Consider the following 22,347-nt stretch of genomic DNA (forward strand, 5'->3'; position numbering starts at 1 on the left):
GCAGACCCAAGGGGAAGAATAAAGGTGGACACTGCAAGTCCGTTCTACTTTACTATTCCATCAGGAGGAAGAAACATTTCTTTCTCCACCCACCCCTGGAACAGCCCAGCCAATGAGAAGCCAGTATAATTACAACTCCCAGTTGACTCCAATGGACCTTCACTTTGTAACAGCCCCACCCACTCCCTTCCTCTATAAAAGAGAGATTTTCGTCTTTGTTCTCCAGACTTGCCCATGACTTCGCCAAAGTTTGCTTGTACCAGGTTACAATTCTGAGCTGTTCTCGAATAAACCCATCTTTTGCTTGCAAAATAACCGGCCGTTTTATTTTTAAAGCTAAGAAATGGAAAATATCTAAGATATGAAGTATTAAATATTATCTCAATAAAAGTGTTGCTTGCTAGTTCGAACACAGTTACTGATTTATCCAAGCCAGATATATATCCCTCCTCCAACTCCCCATCCTGCCCTGTCTAGGGTCTTTTCTTTCTTGTCCCTGAGCTAGCATATTGAAGGTCATAAAACAGCCTCCAAAACTTCAGTCAACATGTATTTGACAAGCAACAAGGTAAATGGAGAGCTATGAGTGGATGTTGAGTGTTATTACGGAGTAAAAAAGAAAACCACAGGCCCTAAATGTTGTCATTCAGGCTGAGTCCCCAAACTGGGGCTTAATACCTAATCTAATTGCAATTTCCACCTCCCCCAGATTTGTAGTCTTAACCAGTCAGGAATTTTCTGAAAAGCACCAATGAAGTAAGCTGTCACATGGGCCCTCTCCATCCCCTAAAGGAACATGAGGTCATCTGCATGCTTTCCCTTGCCTTGCCCAGAACAATTCTCTTGCCAACTTCCTTGCCCCAACCTTCTCCCTATAAAATCTTCCATTTTGTACAACTCCTCAGAGCTCTCCTCTATTTGCTAAATGGGATTGATAAGGGGTTTAATAAAGCCAATTAGATCTTCAAAATTACTTGGTTGAATTTTATTTTTTTAACAATACTATGGTATGTCCCTTTGGTTGTGTGGCCTTTGGGAACTTCTGTGCTTCTTAGAGTCTGTAATAACAGATCTCTCTTTCTGGCATTTGTTCAACACTGCACTCGGAGAAAATCTGGGTATACCTCTTTAAGAGTCAGCGACCCCACGCTACATCATAGGAACCTAGGAACTCCATTGCCCAGTGCACCCCATGCTGTCCCCTGGCCTCCATCGCCGAAGTCAGGAAGGACCTGGCTCCCAAATACGGCGGGTAGCCCCCGGAGAACTACACATTACCCAGAAGGCTCTGCGGCAAGCCCGGGTGGGAGCTAAGCCAATGAAAGCGCAGCACGGAGCCCTTTTCCCGCGGGTGCGCGTGTGAGGCGGGACTTCCGGCGGCGTCCTCGTGGTGTTGGGCGTCTTCGCGTTCTTGGGCGGTTTGGCTGACGTAGGGTTTGGGGAACCCTGGGTTAGTTGGAAGTGGACGGAAAATTTCAGAAGAGGCGTCGTCCCGGCCGCGGAGGCGGTTGCGAGGCGCCCTCGTCCCCGCCCGGTCGCCCGCCGCTCCCCGCCCCGCTCTTCCCAGGCGTCGTTGGCGGAGGCCGCGCCGATGAAGCCGGCTCAGGTGGGTGCTGCGACCCCCGGACCCTCAGCCGCCCTCCCCCAGCCCCGAGCCCTGCAGCCGGGATGGGGGGGCGCCCGCTCAGCTCCTTACAGCCGGGCGGGCGGGGCGGGGGCGGAGGGCGCCCCGGCGTGGAGTCCTGGCTCCACCCGTACGGTGGGGCGCGGCCGGGGGCTGTCCCGGTAGGTGCTCCTGAGTCGGGACCAGGGGCGGGGGGACCGGGACTCCTGTGTGTGCGGGGAACAGAGGGCTAGGCGGAGTGTCGCCTGCAGCGGCGGCGTGGGCAGCCGGGGTCCGCGGAAGGTCGCAAGAGGTCGGGGATGGGAGGGCTGTGGCGGTGACTTACAAAAAAATATGTATTTGTTCCATCAGATGACCAGAATATATTTCTCATATATATCTGGACTCAGTCCATATTTCTTGACTCACAGCTTACAAAAACTTTGAAATTTCCTAAGTGTTGGCAGTAATAAAGTTGTCTTTTGCTCTATGAATGAGGTGACTTGGAAGCACCTAAGCTGGTTGCGGGGAGGTGGGGGGTGGGGGAGACCAACCATGTGATTAGACAGTTGGAAATTTTAGTTCCTCCCCTCCCATTTCTCCCCACCTTGGGGGGAGGGAGATGGGCTGGAGGTTGAACCAATAGCCAACAGCTAGCGATTTAATCTACTCTGCTTTGTAATGCAGCCTAAGGACAGGGTTCAGAGAGCTTCCAGGTTGGTGAACACGGATATTTGAGGAGAGCGGTGCACCTGGAGAGAGCATGGACACTCTGCGCCCTGTCTTCATAGCAGGCCATATGCATCAGGGCTCCGTCTGGCTATCCTGAGGTATATCCTTTTTATAATGAACTGGTAATCTAGCAAGAAAAATGGTTTTTTTGGTGGTTGTTTTTTTTTTTTTAAGTTTTGTGAGCCATTCCAGCAGATCAGTTAAACCTATGGAGGGGGTCTTAAGAACCTCTGATTTTTAACCAGTCAGTGAGAATCACAAGTAACAGCCTGGCTTGCAAATGGCATCCGAAATGGCGGGGGGGGGGGGGGGGGGGTGGGCGGTAGGACGGTGGGGGTGCACTCGTTTAGGACTGAACCCTTAACCTGTGAATCTGATGCTATTTCCTGATAGTATCAGAATTGAATTGACTGCTTGGACATCTTGCTGGCTTTTAAGAATTGCTTCGTGTTGGGGCACCCAGGTGGCACAGTCGGTTAAACATCTGACTCTTGGTTTCGGCTCAGGTCGTGATCTCAGAGTCATGAGATCAAGTCCCGCCTCAGGATATGCACTCAGCACAGAGTCTGCTTAAGATTCTCTCTGTCTCCCTCTGCTCTTCACCACCCTCCCCCCCGCCGCTGCCAAAATAATAATTTCTTTTTTTTTCTTTTAAATTGCTTGGTATTGTGTAAGGAACCTCAGGGAACCCTTCCCCCCCAACACACACACACACACACACACACACACACACTTCTTGGAATTGGTTCCAGGGACCTAATTGAGGTTATTGAATGATGAATAGGAAATGGAGGCAGGGAGACCCATGAGGAGGACACTGCAATAGATCCAGGAGAATTTGTGGTAGGGCTAGAACGGAGTGGCACTAGAGGAGAGCTGTGATAAGAGTTTGGATAGATCATATAGAGTCGACAAGATTTCCTGCTGCATCCAGTATGTCTGTGAGTAAAAGGACAGAGGTGAAAGACCATCTGAAGTTTGTTGTTGTTTTTATAGAGGTGGGGAAGGGCAGAGGGAGGGGGAGAGAGAATCTTAAGCAGGCTTTATGCCCAGCATGGAGCCTGACTTGGGGCTCAATCCCAGGACCCTGAAATCATGACCTGAGCCAAAATCAGGAGTTGGACAGTTAACTGATTGAGCCACCCAGGCACCCCTAAAGAAGGAGACTCTTAAGATTGTTCTTTCAGATGGGCTCTGCAGTGAGGTTTGGAAGGCCTGAGACCAGAGAGCCGGGCACAGGTGGGCACGTATCCCTGATGCTTTTTCAGAGAGGAGCCGTCCTGCTGTAGGCTGAATTCTGGCCTGTGTATGTAGAAAGGGAGGTTCAGGTGAAGTAAGGCGCTGGCCTGACACGGAGACTGAGGCGTGAGTTGCTATAGCTTCTGCGCCTTGTAGGCTAAGCAGACCTTCAAGACCACTCCCTATGGAACAAGGCAGAGGTCAGCGGGGTTCGTGAAGCAGCTGGGTCCCTGACCAGGGCACTGCTGCCTCACCTCCCATCCACTGTCCGGTCAAGGGCTTCCCGCATGCTGTCTTCAGTGGATTATAGTACAAGGACTAGTAGTGCTCAGTGCCTCCCTTTGAACACTGATAAAGTAACCACTCTCCAGATACGTACACATAGACAGGCAATTAGAAACAAACGCACTGAATTACTTAAATTTATCCAAATACTTAATGATTGGTTTAAATGTTAACTTACCTTTAAGTATTGGCTTGTGATGTAAGTTTTGTGTATCACATCTGCTTAAACCCTTAAAAAGTGGGAGAAATACAGTCAAATTTTTAAAAACTCTACCACTTCACTTCCACTGAAAACAGGCAAAACCATCGATGCTGTGGCCAGCGACAGCTGGTACATGGTGTGTACTTCGTAGGTGTGGCATCAGTATCAGCCCCGAGGTGCAAACGTCTTCTCATTTTATGGAATAAGGACACTGACACACAGGAACGTTGTCTTTGCAGAATCACACAGCTAGCAGAGGCAGCATTGAGGCCTGAGGAGCTCAGTTTGGACCGTGGTTCAGCTCAGCTTATAGGATCCTACCATGGTTCCCATTTCTCATGGCTTCCCTCCTTCCACAAGGTCCCATGATGCTTCTAGATCCTGCACCAATGAGTAGAGGATGTCCCAGGCTCTCACCAACCCTGATTGTCACCTGAGTGGTTTAGGCGACTCAATATAGGAAATGGTGATGTTCTGAGAATCTTCATCTATTCTTCTCTCTCTTTCAGGACTGATGATCCTGTGTTTCCACAAAGCCCAGGGTCCCAAACTCAATCTGGGTTCCATGGATCAGTTCCGTTGCTGACAGCCAACTGGATAAGATGTAATATGCATCCTGGGTACAGATCCAGAGTGTTCAAATGCCTGCAGGTGAGACTTAGCTGGGGTTGTTTAGGAAGCTTCCCATTCCTATTATACGTGATGGGGTAGGGAGTGTGGTGGCGAGGTGGTGGGGTGAGAGGTCAGGGCACACAGAGATCAGGCTTCAAATGACAGCCCTAGGTTCTAGGCCTCTAATCTGAGGACAGCAGGGCCTAGGGAAGGTTTGGAGCTGAGTAGCGAGGTGGACTGATCCAGATTGTAGCAGATTCCCATGGCTACAGAGTGGAGGGTAGACCGGGTTAGACAGACACTCCAAGTGACTGTTGGTGGTGGTCAGACAGGAGGGAGGTGGGGCTGCCTTCTGGATGCGTTCTGCACAGAGTTGCCCACGTTTTCTGATGTGGAGAGAGAGGGAGCTGGGAGATGTGGAAACGGGGAATGAGGAACAGGCCCATGGCTTTGGGCCTTGTTTGGAAGAATGGATATTCCATCAATTTGGATGTGGGAAGTCAGTGGTAGAAGGGGTTTTTCAGAGGAAATCTGAAGAATCCGTTCTTGGCTACGTCAGAAATGTTCCAGAGACTTTTGAGTGGATGTGTCCAGTTAGCTGGCTGTTGGACCCAAAGATTTGGAGTTTAGTGTTCAGTGGGAGACAACCACACACAATATAGTACTTGGCCTGTGGACCCCAGTAAAGCTGTGGGTCTGATTTCAGAGGAGGCATCTTTATATTATGGTGGTAGCACCACTAGGGACAAGGTAAGGGAAGGAGGGGGCTAAATCTGTGTCTCAGTTGGGCGCCTGGATGGTGGTGTTGCGGGGCTGTGCATGTGAGGTGAAGGGGGGAGGTCGTAAAGCCTTCTCAGTGGACAGAAGATGGATGCTGAGGTGCCTCCACAATGAAGACCAGATACCAGAGCAGGACAGGGCCTATTACCCCTCAGTGGACGCAGCAGGGTTTCCTGGTGACCCTTGTTGGGATCCTTTCATTCACGTTGGTAGCGTAGTTGAGGCAAATGGCATCAGCCAGAAGCATTGCTAGTCTGGGGCTTTGAATGAGGGGTCAGGTGGTGAGAGAAGGTCAGGGTTGCTTATGAGATCGTCAGATCCCCACACAGGTCCCTGCAGATGAGCTAAAGCAGGAAACAGAGTTAGGTGGAGATACTGAAACTGAGAGCTGTTCTTTGGTGCCCGGGGACTTTGGTTCTGGTGGAGGACTGGGGCAGACGATGCGGGTTGCCTTGGCAGTGTACCGCTGGGGCTGAGTGCGCAGACCGGCACGTTAGAAGGCCAAAGCAGTGCCTCCGGTGTGGGCCTGGGGGTTTCAGTGCCATTGCCTTGCCCGTCCATGGTCGGGCGCCTCTCTCTCTGTGCTTGGAACCTCTGCGCCCCAGGCCTCTCCATTCCTCTTTTTAACATACTTTGGGGCCTGCCTGTGCCAGGAACTTCAGGCACTGATCTGGTCACCACTTGTAGGGAACACTGGATTGTTTGTTTTTTTAAAGACCTTCCTCTGAAGCTGTTGTAAATTTAGAACGTGGGATGTCGCTGTGAGGTGGGTCACTCTGGGTGGGTGCTGGCTACTCCCTTTCCCCGTCTTTCCCCAAGGACTGGCCTCTTCCAGGCCCAGGTAGTTGCTCACATTGAGCAATAGGAGGACCCCGGGTACCTGACAGGGTGGACATTACTTCTGCAACATCAGGAGAGGCTCAAAAGAATGTGGCCCTCACAGGGAACATCTGTCCTGTGTCCACCATCGTGTGATGCCTGGGACAGTGGCCACACCTCATTTTTACATTTTCTTTCCCATTAATATTTCCACTCTGACTTTGGGCTCTCATCTTTTCCCTTCCACTGCTTCCTTGGAGGGCTGCACATATTCTTAAATAGTCTCTGAACACCAGCTGCTGTGTTGCAATCACCCATTTCTGCATCTGGACCCAGTCTTGTGTCAGTGCTCACCAGGCACCAGCAGCTCTGGCCTTGTTGACAGTCATTTGCAGAGGAGCTAGTTGGGGAGCCCACCTCTCCTCCCTGCACTTCCCCGTCCCTCGTGGCCTTCCCCAGAGTCAGGGCTTTCCCATCCTGGGAGCTTGCAGAGCTCTGCAGAGCACACCCTCCTCTCACTGTCCTCAGTCCCCCTCACCCGTCAGCAGTCCCGCGGCCTCGTCCGTGCGTGTGTCCGACACACACTCCCGATGGGGCCACCTCCTCCCAACAGAGTCAGCAGGCACTTTACCGGCATTTCTCTGCTTCCAGGTTGCTGGCATGGAGCCCGGGACGAGGAGGACCCTTCAGAGCAAGGTGTTTCTGTAGGAGGGTCACAGGTCAGGACTCCAAAGCCAGCCCCATGCATCCAGAAGTCCCAGCCCTGGGAGACGTGGAGCTTGCTCTTGAAAGACCTTTTGCACTTGGCTGAGCATGGTGAGCACACCCTGAGCGAGGCCTGCACACTTGTGGGGGAAAGCATGTCTGGCACCAAAAGCATCAAATTAGAGAGAATCCTTCCAGAAGTGATGAGGGGAGGCCTTCATTTGGACCACATAGCTTATATGGCAGAGAAGACCTTGGCATGGAGGGAGGCCGTGGAGAGGACTTCACAGTCTTTCTCCCCCCTTCCCAGCCACTCACAGTGGGTGGAAACCACACAGGGACACCAAGTTGGACAAAATGGTGGTAAGTGCAGTGGGTGTGGGAAAGCCTTCAGCCACAGGACATGCTTGTAGAGTCCCAGAAAGTCCACACTGCAGAAGGGTCTTAAGAGTGTAGCGAAAGTGGAACATTTTTTAGGTACAACTCTAAGGGTTTTTAAGTGCAGCCAGTGTGGGAAAATCTTTAGGTACCACTCCACACTTACCAGCTACAAGGAAGTATGTTCATAGTGTAGAAAGTGCAGTGACTGCAGGAAGTCTTTCACACAGAACTCCAGTCTCCTTACACAGCAGAGAAGTTGCACTGGAGAAAGGCCTTATTTGTGTCATGAATGTGGGAAGACCTTCCTCAGAAAGTCCCACCTCCTTCAGCGTCAGAGACTGTGGGGAATTCTTTACACAAAAAGCTGGACTTAACAACACCAAAGAATACACCAGGCCGAGGTTTTAGGAGTTCAGCATATGGCAAGGCCTTTGTTAGAAAGCCTTGCTTCATTGGTCAGCAGAAAATGTACAGTGGAGGAAACTTCACAAGTGCAGCTAACATGGGGAGGTATTTAGGTACAAACCAATCTCATTAAGCATCAGAGAATTCACGCTGGGTAAAGGCATCATGCGTGCAGGGAATGTGGGAAATTCTTTAGCCAAGACTGCCACCTCATTCGGTACCTCCCACGTTTTTCAGCATTTGGGAACAAACGACCTCGTGAATAGAGCAGATGGGGAAAGATTTCAGCCGAAAGTGTGTTCTAAATTAGCACTGGAAAAAAAACTAATATATAGTTTCATTTTCAAAGTTGTGATAAAATACACATCACATGAAATTTACCATCTTGTTTTTAAGGGTACAGTTCAGGAATGTTAAGTACATTCACCTTGTACAATGGATATCTCTAACTCTTTTCATCTTGTTAAATTCATTGCCCAACTCGCCATTTTGTCCTTCCCCCGATCCTTTGAAACCACTGTTGTATTTCATATAGCATAGTATCCTCCTCACGGTTCACTCATGCTGTATCTTGTGTGTGAATCTGTCTGAATTTCCTTCTGCTTTAAGGTTGAATAGTATTTCGTTGTATTTGTATGACACATTTTCTTTATCCATTTATTTTATCCATTCATCTGTCCATGGACCATGAGTTGCTTCTACCTGTTTTGACTATTGTGAATAATGCTACTATGGGCACGAGTGTACAAATATTTCTTTAACACCTTACTTTCAAAGAAGATTTCTTCAGCACCTTGCTTTACAGTTATTTTTGCATATATCCCCAAAAAGCGGAATTGCTGAATCCTCTGGTAATATGTTCATTTTTTCTGAGGAACTGTTTTCCATAACGCTGGCACTGTTTTACATTACTGTTGTGTGTGAGGTGTCCAGTTTCTCTTCATCCTTTTCTGTGTCGCAGTGTTCGTAAGCCGCCTTTCCCCATGTGGTAAGTCACTCACTCTTTTCAGATGGGTCTTAGAATCTAAGAAAGAATGTAATACATGGAGTAAGGGGTTGGATATAATCACCAGCTCTACGGTTTTTGTTTGTTTGTTTGTTTTTTAAGATTTATTTTAGAGTGAGCATGTCAACCAGACTACCCCCGAGCTGGGAGCCTGGGGCAGGCCGATCCCAGGACCCCAAGGGCATGACCTGAGCAAAAGTCAGATGCTTATCTGACCGCGCCCCTCTAGCTTGTTTCTAACAGAAAAACTCCTACGATTGATTCTGAAGTTTCAGTGTAACATGTACTTGGAAAGCACTAAGAGCATTTTAGGTCCCAGCTGTGGGTGGATGCACTTTGTATCTGAGTAACCATTTGTAGTTTTGGGGAACATGTGAAATCATACGTATGTCTCAGTGCAGACTACATTCCATGGAAATCTGGGTGTGACCCAAGAAGCTGGAGCCCCGCCCCGCCCCTTCCTCAAAGCCTGCAGCCATCCCTACCCAGCGCCTTTCTTGGTGGGCCTGGACAATTCCCTGAGGTCAGGAATGGAGACCCTCTTGGACCTCTCTGACTCCGTCAGAACTACATTACCCGGAAGGCAGTGCGCTGTGCGTCACCTTTACTGGGCCAATGGGGACTCGGGGGGAGGTACTTCCGCCCTAAGGTCGGCGACTGGGCGGGCCTTCCGGCGTTGGCCTCCGGCGACATCTTGTAAACTTGGTTCTGTTGCGGTCGGAAGCTTTGGATTGCTGGGCGGGCCTGAGGTAACGGGAAGACAGACGTGCTGCGCCGGCTGCTCTGAGCATCAACGTAGCTGTCGCCGGGGCTAAAGCCTGCGGTGCCACGCTCTTCCCCGCAGCTGCCGTGGCGATTCCAATTCAGGTAAGGGCCGCGTTTCTCTGGGCCCTCACCCCGCTCTTACTCTGCATTAAAATGTAGTGTTTTGGTCTTGGTACGGTCCTATTTACCTTGCTCTTCCACATTTTGAAATAAGACCTGCCTGAAGAGACTTGTACATGATGTACACGTGCAGTTAAGTAACCAGCTGTAAAATTAATACTTGTTACTGTTAACCTTAAAAAATAAAACGGCCAGTTATTTACCACGACAGTTGGGTTTATTTGGGTTTAATTCGGGAATAGCAAGAGTATTGCAGTCCAGGCAGGTTTAGAAAGGGCTGTTGTAAACAAAGCCCGTTGGGGCAAAGCGGGCATTGTAAGTATGGTGGCTTTTCTTTGGCTGGGCTGTTGCAGGGCTAGTAAAGTAGTAGCTCATAGTAGGGTCCACCAGTCTTCTGTTGAGTTTGCGAATGAAAACGTGTGGGAGGGTTGAGAGCTCCTCCTGCCGGCCTGACCACTCCATTCTAATTAACGTTCACACTGGCCAAGTGAAGAAATGGGATATAAATAGGACCCCAGGAGCCAGCTGTGCAAGTGTTTCCACAATTATCCCAGTCTCCAAAGTTAAGCTGTTGTCTTGATAGTTTGTTGCCATGTGTCTTGGAACACTCTATGAAAGGACGGACATCACAGTCACATCACAATAGTATATTGTGGCTTTAACTTTTTACGTCCATTTTTCTGTGCAGTATTCTGTGGTAGGAATACATAAAAGTCTTTATAGGTGGTTGCCCCTGGTTTGCTGCATTTATAAACATTGCTACTATAGCCACATGTTCTGGGATATACAAGCACACAGTTGTCTAGCATATGCATATTAAGGATAGATTTCTATAAGTAGTCAGAGGTTTGAATTTATAATGCCAGACTGGTTTTCAAAATGTTACCAATCTATATCCTGTAGCAGCTTACAGTATTTACTAACTTCTACAGTTTTACTAGCACTGGGCAGTGTCAGGCTTGTAAGGTCAGCCTTAGTGAGTTTTGCTTTAATGATTACCATTACATTTGCATTTTTAAAAAGTGCTTGCTGGAATTCTTGTTTATATAACCAAGACTTCAATTTATTAGGTATTAAAATTTTATTTTAATAATTATGAAGGGTTCAAGAATTTGTGTCATTTTTGCTCAGCTATGTGGCTCATTATTTCATTTTTTATGACAACAGGAGCCCTTTATTGTAATGTAGTGGGATTCTTTACTGTGATGCTTTGATTTGAGAAATCTGTTCTTTTATTAACTCGTCATATGAGATGCGATTTTTGTCTTCCCATCTAAGCCTGTCCAGCTAGAATTACTTTTTTGTGTGCATCATTGAAAGCGGAGGTCTAAATTTGTTTATAAGCAATTTATAAGTTGCTATTTTAATGCTCCATAGCGGCACTGAAGCATCAAGACCCATGGGTGCCCTACTTTATGAGCTCTAGTTTTTTCACTCTAATTTCTGTGCCAATAGTTTCCTTACCAGAACAGCTCTATAGTGTTATCTTTTGGAACAATTACTCTTGCATGCTAAAGTGATATCTAATGTTTATTCTTACTTACATTACCTTGTCATTTTTAGAACGTCTAAAGTGTTTTGTTTTTTTTTCCTAAAGTTCTAAAACACTTAATTTGTAGTTCTTTTGTATTTGCGGTAACACCAAGCATGCATCTTCATGATGAAACAGAGATTGTTCCTGCTTTGTTCCCTCTTACTTTCTGGGACCTTCATGTCTTTTCTTATTTGAATATTTCCTCTAAATGGGGCATCCTTTTTAAAAAAGATTTATTAATTTATTTTAGAGAGCATGAAGTGGAGAATCCCAAGCAGTGTCAGGTGGGGCTTGATCTCTCACAGCCTTGAGATCATGACCTGTCCTGAGCTGAAACCAAGAAGAATCAGACGCCTAATGGACTGAGCCACCCAGGTGTGCCTGGGCATCCTTTAATAACATGCATAATGTAAACGTTTTGGCTTTGGTTGCCTTGAATCTTTTGGTAGCTTTGGGTTTGGGTTTTCTGGCTCCAGTTTGTTATGAAATCTAGGTGTGTGTTCTTTTCTCCACATTGTTTTGGGTACTCTTTCTCTTATGAATATTGTCACAAGATTGTTCGTTCTTTCTCATTAGTCTCCTTTACGTATATTCTTTGTTTGGCTTTTTTTTTTTTTTTTTTTTTTAAAGATTCTTTTTGTCTAAAGATGCACAGTTTTCCTAAATTGTGATTTAGGTTTATTAAAATTACTGTACTTCAATTAACATTTTCACTTTCTGATCCAATCTTTGTGCCATGTTACTAGTTTTATGTTTTCAAACGCACACTTAATGTTACCATAAATTTTTATACAGTACACCCACAAAATTTTTGCTTTTTAAGTGGTTTTACTCTTACTTGCCTGTGGTACTATTGTAGGAGGACATGATGATAGGATATCTCAAGTAAGATGTTTTGCTTAGAAAGGCAGACATTCAATCCTTGTAAGGATAGAAAGTAATGCTTCAAAGTATTTTATATAATGAGGATGGAACAGAGGTTAAGCCCTAGCTGGTTTCCTTTCTCTTAAGTTGAAACAGCCAGACATTCAGTTGCCCTAAGCACCTTTATTACTGGCAGGCCAGCAACAACCTCTTTAGCAGAGATTCATTTTGAAGGCAAAATCGAAGTAAACTAGGAGTTTGGTTTAGTTCTGTAGCACAGGAGAAAATATATTTGCAATATCTTTCTGAACATTTATTGATAAACTTGAAAAAGAAGTAATAAGGCGTCACATACCTAACCCGCTATTAGGACCAACTACAAGGTATAGGAAGAGAAGAATGTATTTTTGGCAGGAAGAATCTATTTTTGGCATAGGAAGAATCAGAATAATAAGGAATAAAATGGAAGGGTCAGAAAGCACATCCACACATAAACCTGGACATAATTTATCTCTTATTCTTGTTGCCCTAAGGGATGTTACTCAAACACAGCACAACCCTGACAGGCTCTGTGCTCCTTTTCTCCACTTCCAGAAAGACATTCCTGAGGATGCACACATGCTTTGGGCATAACTGTAATGCTTTCAACTTTCTTGTATAATGCAGTCTTTGTCTCCTTCAGCTTTATGTGAAATTATTTAAGTGTTTCACCTTGTATCCCTGATGGGAATTAAACTAACATGGCCCTGCTCTTCCTGCAGGTTCTGCTTTCAGCAGAAGCACTTATGGACCCTGCACCGGTGAGTGTCAGGTGTCCTGGAACTCTTTCGCTGCCACTTTTCTTCCTGTCCTTGGTGTCTAGAGACTCTAGATAAGACCCTAAGCCCAGGTCAGAGGTTATATGGAGAGAGATTTCCCCTTTGGCAAGCAACAGGGTGAGGTGTGAAAGGTTGTCTTAGGTATCAGTATGTACAAAGCCTTGGGCTTGGAGGTCAGACTGACATGAGAGTGTTTAGGGGAACATTCTAGGTCTCATAGGTCTCTGTTACGTCTGTTGAGAACAGAGGGCAAGGAGCTGAGTCAGGGTTGTGTTCTGACAGTGATGGTAGCAGCCACAGAATTCTGACGCAGAGGAGAAAACCAAAGCTGGCTCAGGTCTTCAGAAGCTGCCCTTGGTGATAGAGTACACCACAGACTGGGGGAGAGAGAGACAAGGAGATCATTAGCGAGGGTAGTACAGTGGTCTAGGTCAGTATTGGTAGCTGGGCTAAAGTGGTAAACGTGGAGGTGGGAGAAATATTTGGCTTCTGGATTTACCTTTTTGGATTTTTTGTTTTTAACTTTGTAGAAGCAGGAGGGGGAGAAGCAGGCTCCCTTGCTGAGCAGGGAGCCCAGTCTCAGGACCCTGAGATCATGACCTGAGCTGAAGGCCAACACTTAACTAAGCCACCGAGACGCCTCTGGATTTGTTAATTTGAGAGAGAGCACACGAGGGGGGATCAAAGGGAGCAATCCTGGGACTCCTGGATCATGACCTGAAGGCAGTGGCCTAACCAGCTGAGTCAGCCACGTGCCCATGGATTCATTTTTAAAGTAGGGCCGACCAGGTCACAGTGACTCTGGTTTTTGTAGGAATACCTTTCGGTGAGAATATCAAGGAATTAGGTTTTGGCCATGTTGAGTCTCCCAAATACAGGTGACAAAGGGACAGCTGGTCATGCAGTTCTCGAGACATCCACACTGTGGAATCTGGTATGTATCAAGATAGAACTCTGGATCTGATATAGGAGGAGGCATGTTCAGGTTACAGTGGTACTGCTACTGGGCAAGGGAGGAGAGGTGTGGAGAGTGGATGGCACAAAGATGGACAAGACAGAGGAGCAGCAATGTAGAGGGATGTATGGGGAGGGGAAAGTCCAACAGTAGCCAGATTTTCGTGGGAGTGAACACAAAAAACAGCAATAATGGATGTGAGTTGGTAAAGTCAGACTGTTACTTATCACCCTTCTGTGCACTCATACCCAGCCAGGCTTTTGTGATGGTTCTGTCAGGAGGTCATAAGATCAACTTACAAAAGTGTGTTCCTGGGAGGGAGATTATACCTGGTGAAGTGGCAAAGAGACAAAATGTACAACAGAGAGGCACAGTGTGACCAAGGGTATTTAGATCTGCATGTGGTCTAAGCCAGGAACAAGGTCAGGTGGAGAAGAAGCTCCTTCTGCACAGGACCAGAGGCTATTTATTATCACACTTGGCAGCAAGCACTTCCTAGATGCCACACACAGACAAAAGTCAGTCTTATGGGCTAAGTAGTGGTGGGGATCAGATGTATGACGGAGGTATGGGTCCCATGGGTAGGAGTTTGAGAGAAGGTTAAGGGCCAACACAATCCTGGGGACTCTCCGCTATCTTGCAGGAAAGGGATGGGGGGTCCTGCATCTCAGGCCCAGAGTTCAGAAGGCTCTAATCTGACCACTTGCCCATTTGTTGAAACTGGGTACCACTGCTTAAGCCAGAGAGCTAGGGAAGATAATGAGCAGGGAAGGGAGCGAATGAATGTGAGCTGGGTTTGGGGTAGGTATGGGGTCCTGCAGAGAGAGGCTGCTTATGGACATAACTGTCCCCATCATCACAGGGTGGTGTGACTTTTGAGGATGTGGCTGTGTACTTTTCCCAGGAGGAATGGAGGCTACTTAACAAGGCTCAGAGACACCTGTACCGTGATGTGATGCTGGAGGTCTTTGCAATTGTCACGTCACTGGGTAAGGCCCTCACACCAACCCCAGTGTCCCAGGCTGGTCTGTCTTTCCTCTTCTTTCTGAGTGCTGAGGCTGGGGTATATATACTACACCTCCTTTCACAAACAGCTCCAACGACCCCAGTTTCTGAAACTCTTTGAGTAAAGGTTTCCAGGATACTTTTTTTGCATCAGATGGTTTTGGGGTTGGTTGCCTTGGACCAGTGCTGCCCACTTAGCTGTCCTGTCTTTTCCCTTAAAGGCTTACATCTTCTCAATTCCCTGTTGTCCAACTGGAGTTGGGAGATGAACATGACTCCAAAAGGGGAGGATGTGATATATAGCTGGGAATCCTGTCTGGAACTTGTCATGTTCCCAGGCTCAACACTGTTTAGTGCCAAGGTCAGAGGCTCCTCCCCTTTCTTGACATTGCCCTTGAGAAGAGACCTAGGAGTATATCTCTCCCCTGTCTTCTACCCTTCATTGGGGTCTCCACTCATCCTTGCTCCTTCTGCTGTGCTCTCCAGCATTGGCCTACACTTAATGCGTCGTGCAGTCTGTATGTGGCCATACCCTTAAAATAGTAGCCCAAACACGTTTCCAAAGAAGTGCATTGTGGACCCAGCCCCTCCTCCCCCGGTATACCCCATCTGTGTGTCTTTTGCATGGTGAGTCCTCCCTGTTTTGTGACACAGCCCTCTCCTTCACACTACCCCCTCCCACCAAGCTCCTTTTTGTCCTGATCCCTTGGTGTTACCCCCTCAAATGTCAGACACCTTTGTGGTGGGGTCAACCTCCTCCTACAGAGCTCCTCACTTCTCTGCTTTCAGGCTGTAGGCATGGAGCAGAGGATGAGGCAGCACCTTCCGAGCAGAGCATTTCTGTAGGAAGGTCACAGATAAACTCTACCCAGAAGGCCTATGCACAGGAGTATGGCATGGCCTCAGAAGGCAGTTTGCGTCCAGCTGAGAACGTGGGAACAAACCCTGGCCGGAAACTCTGTGGGACACAGGGCCAAGTGCACCAGCATCAGAAGCAGCACAGTGCAGAGAAACTCCTAAGCAGGAACATGAGGAGCTGTGTAACCCACACATCAAGAAAGCCCCTCCCTGCTAGCTCAGGCCTCCTCCAGCACCAGCTCATTCACAGCCAGTGGACACCACCGAAGGACAGCAGCTGTGCAGAGCAGCCTTTTCACAATGGACAAAAGCACTACAAGTGTAGTGAATGTGGGAAAGGCTTCTGTCGCAAATACAGACTTGCTCAGCATCGGCGAGTCCACACTGGAGAAAGGCCTTATGAGTGCAGTGAGTGTGGGAAAACCTTCAGCTACAAACACATACTTGTTCAGCACCGGAGAGTCCATACTGGAGAAAGGCCTTACGAGTGCAGAGAATGTGGTAAAGCCTTCAGTAACAAACCCACACTTGTTCGGCACCAGCGAATTCACACTGGAGAAAGACCGTATGAATGCAGCCACTGTGGGAAATTCTTTAGCCAGAGCTCCAGCCTTAGTGAACATCAGAGAATTCATACTGGGGCACGGCCTTATAAATGTAGCGAGTGTGGGAAATTCTTCACCTCCAACTCCAACCTAATTAAACACCGGAGAGTACACACAGGAACAAGGCCTTATGAGTGCAGTCAGTGTGGGAAATTCTTTAACCAAAGCCCCAGCCTCATCAAACACCAGAGAATTCATACTGGTGAAAAGCCTTATGAATGCAGTGAATGTGGGAAACTCTTTAGTCAAAGCTCCACTCTTATCAAGCACCAGAGAGTTCACAGTGGAGTAAGGCCTTATAAGTGCAATGAGTGTGGGAAGCTTTTTAGCCAAAGCTTTGGCCTCACTCAACACCAGAGAGTTCATACCGGAGAAAAACCCTGTGAGTGCAGTGAATGTGGAGAATTCTTTAGCCAGAGCACACACCTTACTCAGCACCAGAAAGCTCACACCCCAGAAAAGCCTGAGGAGTGCAGCAACTGTGGCAAAGTCTTCAGCCAAAGGTCTGCTCCGATTGACCACCAGAAACTTCACAGCCCCGCTAGACCTTACAAGTGCACTGAATGTGCGAAAGCCTTCAGCAGGAGGACTAACCTCATTCGACACCAGAAAGTTCACAGTGGAGGTGAAGATAGCAGGGAATGAACCAGGTGATTAAAGGCAACATATTAGAGAAGCCTCACACCAACACCATGTGTCTGAACATGCAGCAGGGCATTAGGGCCACATTTGTCAGTGCAAGTTTCTTTCTGGTGTCCCAACTTGGTATGCATCAGTGGGGATAGATCATATCATGGGGCACAGAGTAGGAGTCACTGTGGTTTAAGACCTCAGTTATTACATTGTGGCCCCAGAGCCTCCTAGGAGACTGTACAGGGCAGTGCTTTTTGTGTCACTAATCTTGTAATCCAGATGTCAGGGTTTTCTGTGTGTCTAGAGGTCTCCCTGAGAAGACAGTGGGAAGAAGTATGCATCTTTTCAATTTCACATTGCAGGCCCCATGTTTGGAAGCCTAGTGTCCCTGAGTCCAGGCTTCAAGGTAGGAACCACATGGAGTACAAAAACAGTGATATAGGCAGTGAGGACACCTAGGCAAAACTTGGGGGTGGTGTTGCCTACACCCACTTTCCAGGCATCATGGCTGGTTTACAGTAAGGTTCTTGCAGAAATTCTGAGGCCCTTCAGAGCTAACTGCTCCTGTGGCCAGAGTTCCCTTGCTCTCACTCAAAGAAGGCTGTGGCAGAGTTGAAAACAGCTAGAAGTCCAGACCTCGGAGGGCAGTGGGTATGTGATTTTTACAGCTCACCCCTTCCTTGGACCTATGCTGGTGGACTCCTGTGGTATTGCTTCCCAGCTAGCACACAGCAGAGCTATCAAACCCAGGGTTCCCCAAAATTCCTAGTTTTCCCCAAGAGAGGTGCAGATTTTTATGTGAAACCATTTCTACATGGCATGCCATAAAAAAGCAACAGCAGCTACTCTAGTAAATTTTAACCATAAGTATTTTCATCTTCTAGTGTCTCTGGTCTGAATTCCCAGGCAAAGGTTATCATATATGGGGATCTTAATGTGGGTACTCCTCTTAAAGTTGCCTTATCAGCATTGACTAGTGGGACTTTTTAACTGAAGAACTGATACACTGTTATTTGTTCATCCGTTCACCTCACAAATAGGTTTTCTGGCTTGTGTTGTGGGCTGTCACAGGTAAGCTTAGTGGGAATGCACGAATCCTCTCAAAATATGTTTTGATATACCCGTACCCCTCTCCCTTGCATAAATATTTGCCAGTTGCACTTGCTCTGAATGCTGATAAAGACAAGACAAGTGTTGGAGAACTTTGCTAGTGCAATGAAAAAAATAAACCACAATAAATTCATTTGTGCTATTGACTGTGTGTTTAAAGGTTAGCTTTCTCCCTATTAAACTGAGGACTAATCCAACCCTTGTTTCTAAATCTTTCCCAGTTTCCAGTTACAAACATAAAAACAAAACTGCCCACCGCAATGTGCCATAAAATGGTCTATATATTTTCAGCAACTATTGCACAAACAGCAAATATTTTAAAATATTACGATAAAGGATTAACTATCAGTGTAGGCTTCAATCAGGTAACTTCTGCCCTCTCCACATTCTAAAGAAAGGTTTAAAGCACTTACTTGCCGTTAAGTCTTGGGAGCTAACCTCTGAGTGCCCTTGGGAACATTCTGCCATCTAATAAATGCCTTTGCTTAACTACTTGGCGCCTCACGTCATCCACGTTTTAGTGTGTGTTCATAATGTGATTTTCGGTTGGTGCGGAGTTTAAGGCCTGTCAACAAGACACAGCTCGCTCACACACACGCGCGAAAACCCTAGAGATTTACATGCCAGCCAGACTTCACAGGTATTGCAGTCACCATTCCCTAATGACCATATCAATCTTCGAGTGCTCTTCTTTCCGTGTAATGAATTATCCTTATTCAAATATTTGAACTAAAATAACACTCCCTGGGGGTTTCTTCAAAGTCCTTATAAATGTGGGTAGTTTTGGCACATGCAACTACACATCTGAGACCAAAACTTTCTCATGCATTAAAAAAATCCTTCAAACCCATAAGCCTAAAATTCTCCGTTCCATGGGTGGTTTACCTGCACTAAAGGGAAAGAAATTCTCTGGGGGCATAAAAACACACCTGTTCGTGTGGTCAATGTAGGCTGGATAAAGCCGGCATGCACAGGTTCCCCTCGTGTTCACTCAAAGTGGAACACCTAGTTTCCAGTCCAGCAAAATCTCCCTCTTCCTGCGATTCCCTGGCTTCTGGCTTTCCTTGTGTTTCACGGTCCTGTGGCTCCCGCTAGCGGTTTAACTTGGCTTTGCCCCTTTTACGCTAAAAGCCTGCACATTTCTTCCTCCGCTTGACTCTCCTAAGCACAGAGGTTCCCCACAAGATGGCGCGCCAAAGGCTGAGAGCCACCCTGGCAGCAAAGAGGGGAGAGGGGGAGGAGCTGCTTGAAGAGCGCGACGTGGGGGCTCGATCTCACCACACCGAGAGCAATACCAAGGGAGGGGATATAAAGCCCAACCAAACCCAGGCGCCCCTAAGCAACTTCGTGGTTATGGTTTTCAGCTTCCCTATTGCCTCGGCTCTTTGGTTTTTCCCCCAGCGCCTTCTTGTCTCCAGAACTAACAGTAACACACGGAAATCCTTACCTTCCAAAGGCAAGTGAGCTTGTGTAGTGGGTGGGGTCACCGGCGTCTGCAACTTCACGGAGACTGAGGGCCCAGTGGACCCCCCGCCTTCTCGGACGAACATCTGCCGCTAAGCCACTCCACTTCCACACGGAGAGCCTGGGACTAGAAAGGGGGTGCAAGCAGACCCTGCTGGGGGTGGGGGAGAGCCGGCCAGGACCCCATGGAATGGGGAGGGGAGAACCTCTGAGGGCGAGATCCCGGCAGATGGCCGAAGACTGACAACCATGAGGGCGAACGAACGCCGCGGAGCGAAGGCGCCACGACGCCCCTGGGGCGGGGACGACCTGGTTGCAGGACCACGAAACACGACCGCAGGACCCTCTTACAGGTCCCCCCCCCGCACCGCCCGGGGAGCGCGTTGGGCTCCCCCCCACCCAAACGGGCTCCCCCCCACCCAAACGGGCTCCCCCCCACCCATGACCCTGAGCCTCACCTGCCGGATCCTGATGATCTTGCCTCCATTCCAGCTTCACAGCCATGTACGCCCCAACACCCAGACCTCGTTTACCCAGCAGCTGCCTCAGTGGGTCATGGGAGGCCACCAGCACCTTGTCACAGGGCCTCCTTGAGGACACCGCTGTAACGGGACCTCCTCTTCCAACTTCCGTTTAGGAAACATTCTCCGCAAACGCTCTCACTCCACCACGCCCCCGAGCACGCCCAAAAACCCCACCTCCGGCTCCAGGAGACGAAAGCCACCACCATCCCTCGTCAACCAGGGCCCGGCTGCGGGATCCAGGGCCGGCATGGGACGAGTTTCTACGTAACTGCACCTCAGGCCCATCAGGGACACTCAGCTAGGGGACGCCTGGAGGCAAGGGGGTGGTCACAGCAGTGGCCGCCTCCGGACCGACCGACACCCGCTCCCCCCCCCCGGGTCCTCCTCCATGGACCATGGTCTGCGGCCGAGAGTGAGGTAGTGGAGCCCGCAATGCAGTTCCTAGGATCCGAATTCCCCGTCACTCGTGACCACCTCTCCAGAGTCCCAAGAACTACCACCAAAACACAATAGGGGCATTCAAGTACCATGATCACCGCCCCGCGGTCGTGTGGCCGCCCTGAGGCGCACACACAAGGGCCTTAAGGGGCTGACCGGGCCGGTGCTTGGTTTAAGACGGTGTGCGCCCCCTCGTGGGAGTCTGCCTACCGGGGCACGTTTCATCGCTGAAAGCTGCTATGCCCGAGACCGAAGCAAACAACCAAAGGAACCACGTTCGGATTTCTCGCACTTGTAGTGAGCCAGCGTGCCGAGGCGCGGGCGCCCCCTCCCCCGAAGCTGCTCCGCTGGCGGCTCAGAAGCCAGGCATAGAGCGCCAGGAGAACTCGTCGAGGCGGGCGTCCTGCAAGGACGAAAATCAGAACAAGGCCCTGTCCCTGTAAGCGGCGTGCCCACGGGCCAGGACCGGTAGACGCGACCCGACCCGCGTTCCGGCATCACAAGGTGCGGTGGGCGCGCGTCCTTGCCCGCACACATGGTCGCCATCGCGAATGGACGCGGAGGAACCCACAGTGGGCGTGGTAAAAGCGATGCCTTGGAGCTTGGCCCACTAATGGACTGGGGACATACCCGCTACAAGTTGGTTACCAGGACACTTCACGGCCTAAAGACCCCCAAACACAATGGGTGGTGCCCCAGGCACCCACAACACGCACTGTCCTTCAAGGACCCCTACACGTCTCGAGCCACAGCCCCCAGCCCTGGAGCACTGTCCCGTAACCACGCGCGCACCCCCCCCGCCTGCAGCGCGGCGCCCCACCGTGCCGACCTCACCCAACACGCCACCAGCCGGTGGAGAGAGCCCAGGACAACATCCGCACAGGAGCCAGCCTCCATTGGGGGGGCTGCACAGTGGGTCGTCTGTTCAGACGTGAGAGAGTGGGCGCTGACGTGGGCGCTGACGGGGAGGAAAGGCACACGGAGATCTGCCCAGCACAGAGGAACGCGCGCTCACAGGCGGAGAAAACCTCAAACGCAATTGCGTTGCCAAGAAAACGTGCAAGTTTCAAGAGCAGACCCGGGAGCGATCCTGTGAGGCCTAGGGCTACACCCCAGCCTCGCATCCTCGAATTCCCTACGCCGTGGCCCCTGCCGTGGGGCGGCCCGTTGCTCCACTCTGGGACCACGCCCATGAAGCTCCCCCCACGAGGCAGCCCGACCGGTGCTCGCTAGCCCCTTGTCGGGTCGGGGTCAGGAGAGGCCAAGAGCCCCTCACAGCAGGGCAGGGGGTGCTGGAGCCCGACCCCGTGGTACCGGAAAGGAGAGCCGCACTCTGGCTCAGAGCCCCTCGCTCCACCCCGGGGGGCCCTGCCCAGCCCCACCGAGGGGCCAGTGGCCTCACACCGAAAAGAGGCCGTTGCCCACTCGCAACGTTGCAGCCTAAGTGGCTACTCAGCACGAGAGGTGAGCGGAGGTGAGCGGTGGCACGGGCGCCAGGAGGAATGTTCTGACCAAAAGCCTGTCTTCACCTTCATCATGGCTCGCCACACGGGTCGGGAACTCCACGACGCAGATCAGCACACGGGGCACCGCTAGGATCAGGGGACTAGCGGGGATCCACGATACTTGGGGAGCTCATCAGTTTGCCGCTCAAGGCTTTTAAGGCCCAAAGAAAGTCCTCTATATTCATATTCACATAGCCCCTGAAAGTGCAGAACAAGCCCCTTGAAACACCGCCACGCTCTACAGGAGGCTCGAGACGCCACCGTCTGTTCTCTGTCGGGCGAGCCACCCGTCAGGCCTCGGCCACGCACCTAGGCGACATGCGACGCCCACAGGAACGGCGCGCTTCCCCTCGCACACCCGACCACCACCCTTCCAGGGC

General features: G+C 49.5%; 1 protein-coding gene and 1 long non-coding RNA gene across 14 annotated transcripts; one reads left to right on the plus strand and one right to left on the minus strand.

The window, feature by feature from the left end:
- The first annotated feature begins 1,262 nt into the window (after window positions 1–1,262).
- Window positions 1,263–18,169, plus strand: LOC103677259 (zinc finger protein 304-like). 12 transcript variants are annotated; one of them, XM_040633750.1, is made up of 8 exons: window positions 1,263–1,606; window positions 2,291–2,433; window positions 4,571–4,712; window positions 6,924–7,088; window positions 9,166–9,636; window positions 12,814–12,852; window positions 14,688–14,814; window positions 15,620–18,169. In XM_040633750.1, exons 6-8 carry the CDS (start codon window positions 12,838–12,840, stop codon window positions 16,936–16,938), a joined length of 1,461 nt encoding a protein of 486 aa, XP_040489684.1. In that variant the 5' UTR covers window positions 1,263–1,606; window positions 2,291–2,433; window positions 4,571–4,712; window positions 6,924–7,088; window positions 9,166–9,636; window positions 12,814–12,837; the 3' UTR covers window positions 16,939–18,169. The 12 variants fall into 12 exon arrangements, 10 of the variants coding, with proteins under 10 accessions (XP_040489684.1, XP_040489683.1, XP_040489688.1 ...); XM_040633749.1 differs by having other exon boundaries at window positions 6,924–9,636; XM_040633754.1 differs by lacking the exon at window positions 12,814–12,852 and adding an exon at window positions 15,052–15,191 and having other exon boundaries at window positions 6,924–9,636.
- Window positions 12,351–20,392, minus strand: LOC121103462. Of its 2 annotated transcripts, XR_005835699.1 has the most exons (3): window positions 19,959–20,392; window positions 19,484–19,627; window positions 12,351–13,247 (listed from the first exon to the last, which is right to left on the minus strand). It is a non-coding gene; the product is annotated as an uncharacterized LOC121103462 (long non-coding RNA). The 2 variants fall into 2 exon arrangements; XR_005835698.1 differs by lacking the exon at window positions 19,959–20,392 and having other exon boundaries at window positions 19,484–19,870.
- Between the last annotated feature and the right edge of the window lie 1,955 nt (window positions 20,393–22,347).

Source organism: Ursus maritimus, unplaced genomic scaffold (assembly GCF_017311325.1).
Source record: "Ursus maritimus isolate PB19 unplaced genomic scaffold, ASM1731132v1 scaffold_19, whole genome shotgun sequence".
NCBI lineage: Eukaryota > Metazoa > Chordata > Mammalia > Carnivora > Ursidae > Ursus > Ursus maritimus.

Excerpts from the sequence above, each read along its gene's own strand:
- LOC103677259 (XM_040633745.1), top strand. The coding sequence starts at position 12,776 with ATGGGAATTAAACTAACATGGCCCTGCTCTTCCTGCAGGTTCTGCTTT. Across the intron at positions 12,853-13,734 it reads CACTTATGGACCCTGCACCG|TCTCCCAAATACAGGTGACA; the intron begins GTGAGTGTCAGG and ends GGCCATGTTGAG. Across the intron at positions 13,805-14,687 it reads CATCCACACTGTGGAATCTG|GGTGGTGTGACTTTTGAGGA; the intron begins GTATGTATCAAG and ends CCATCATCACAG.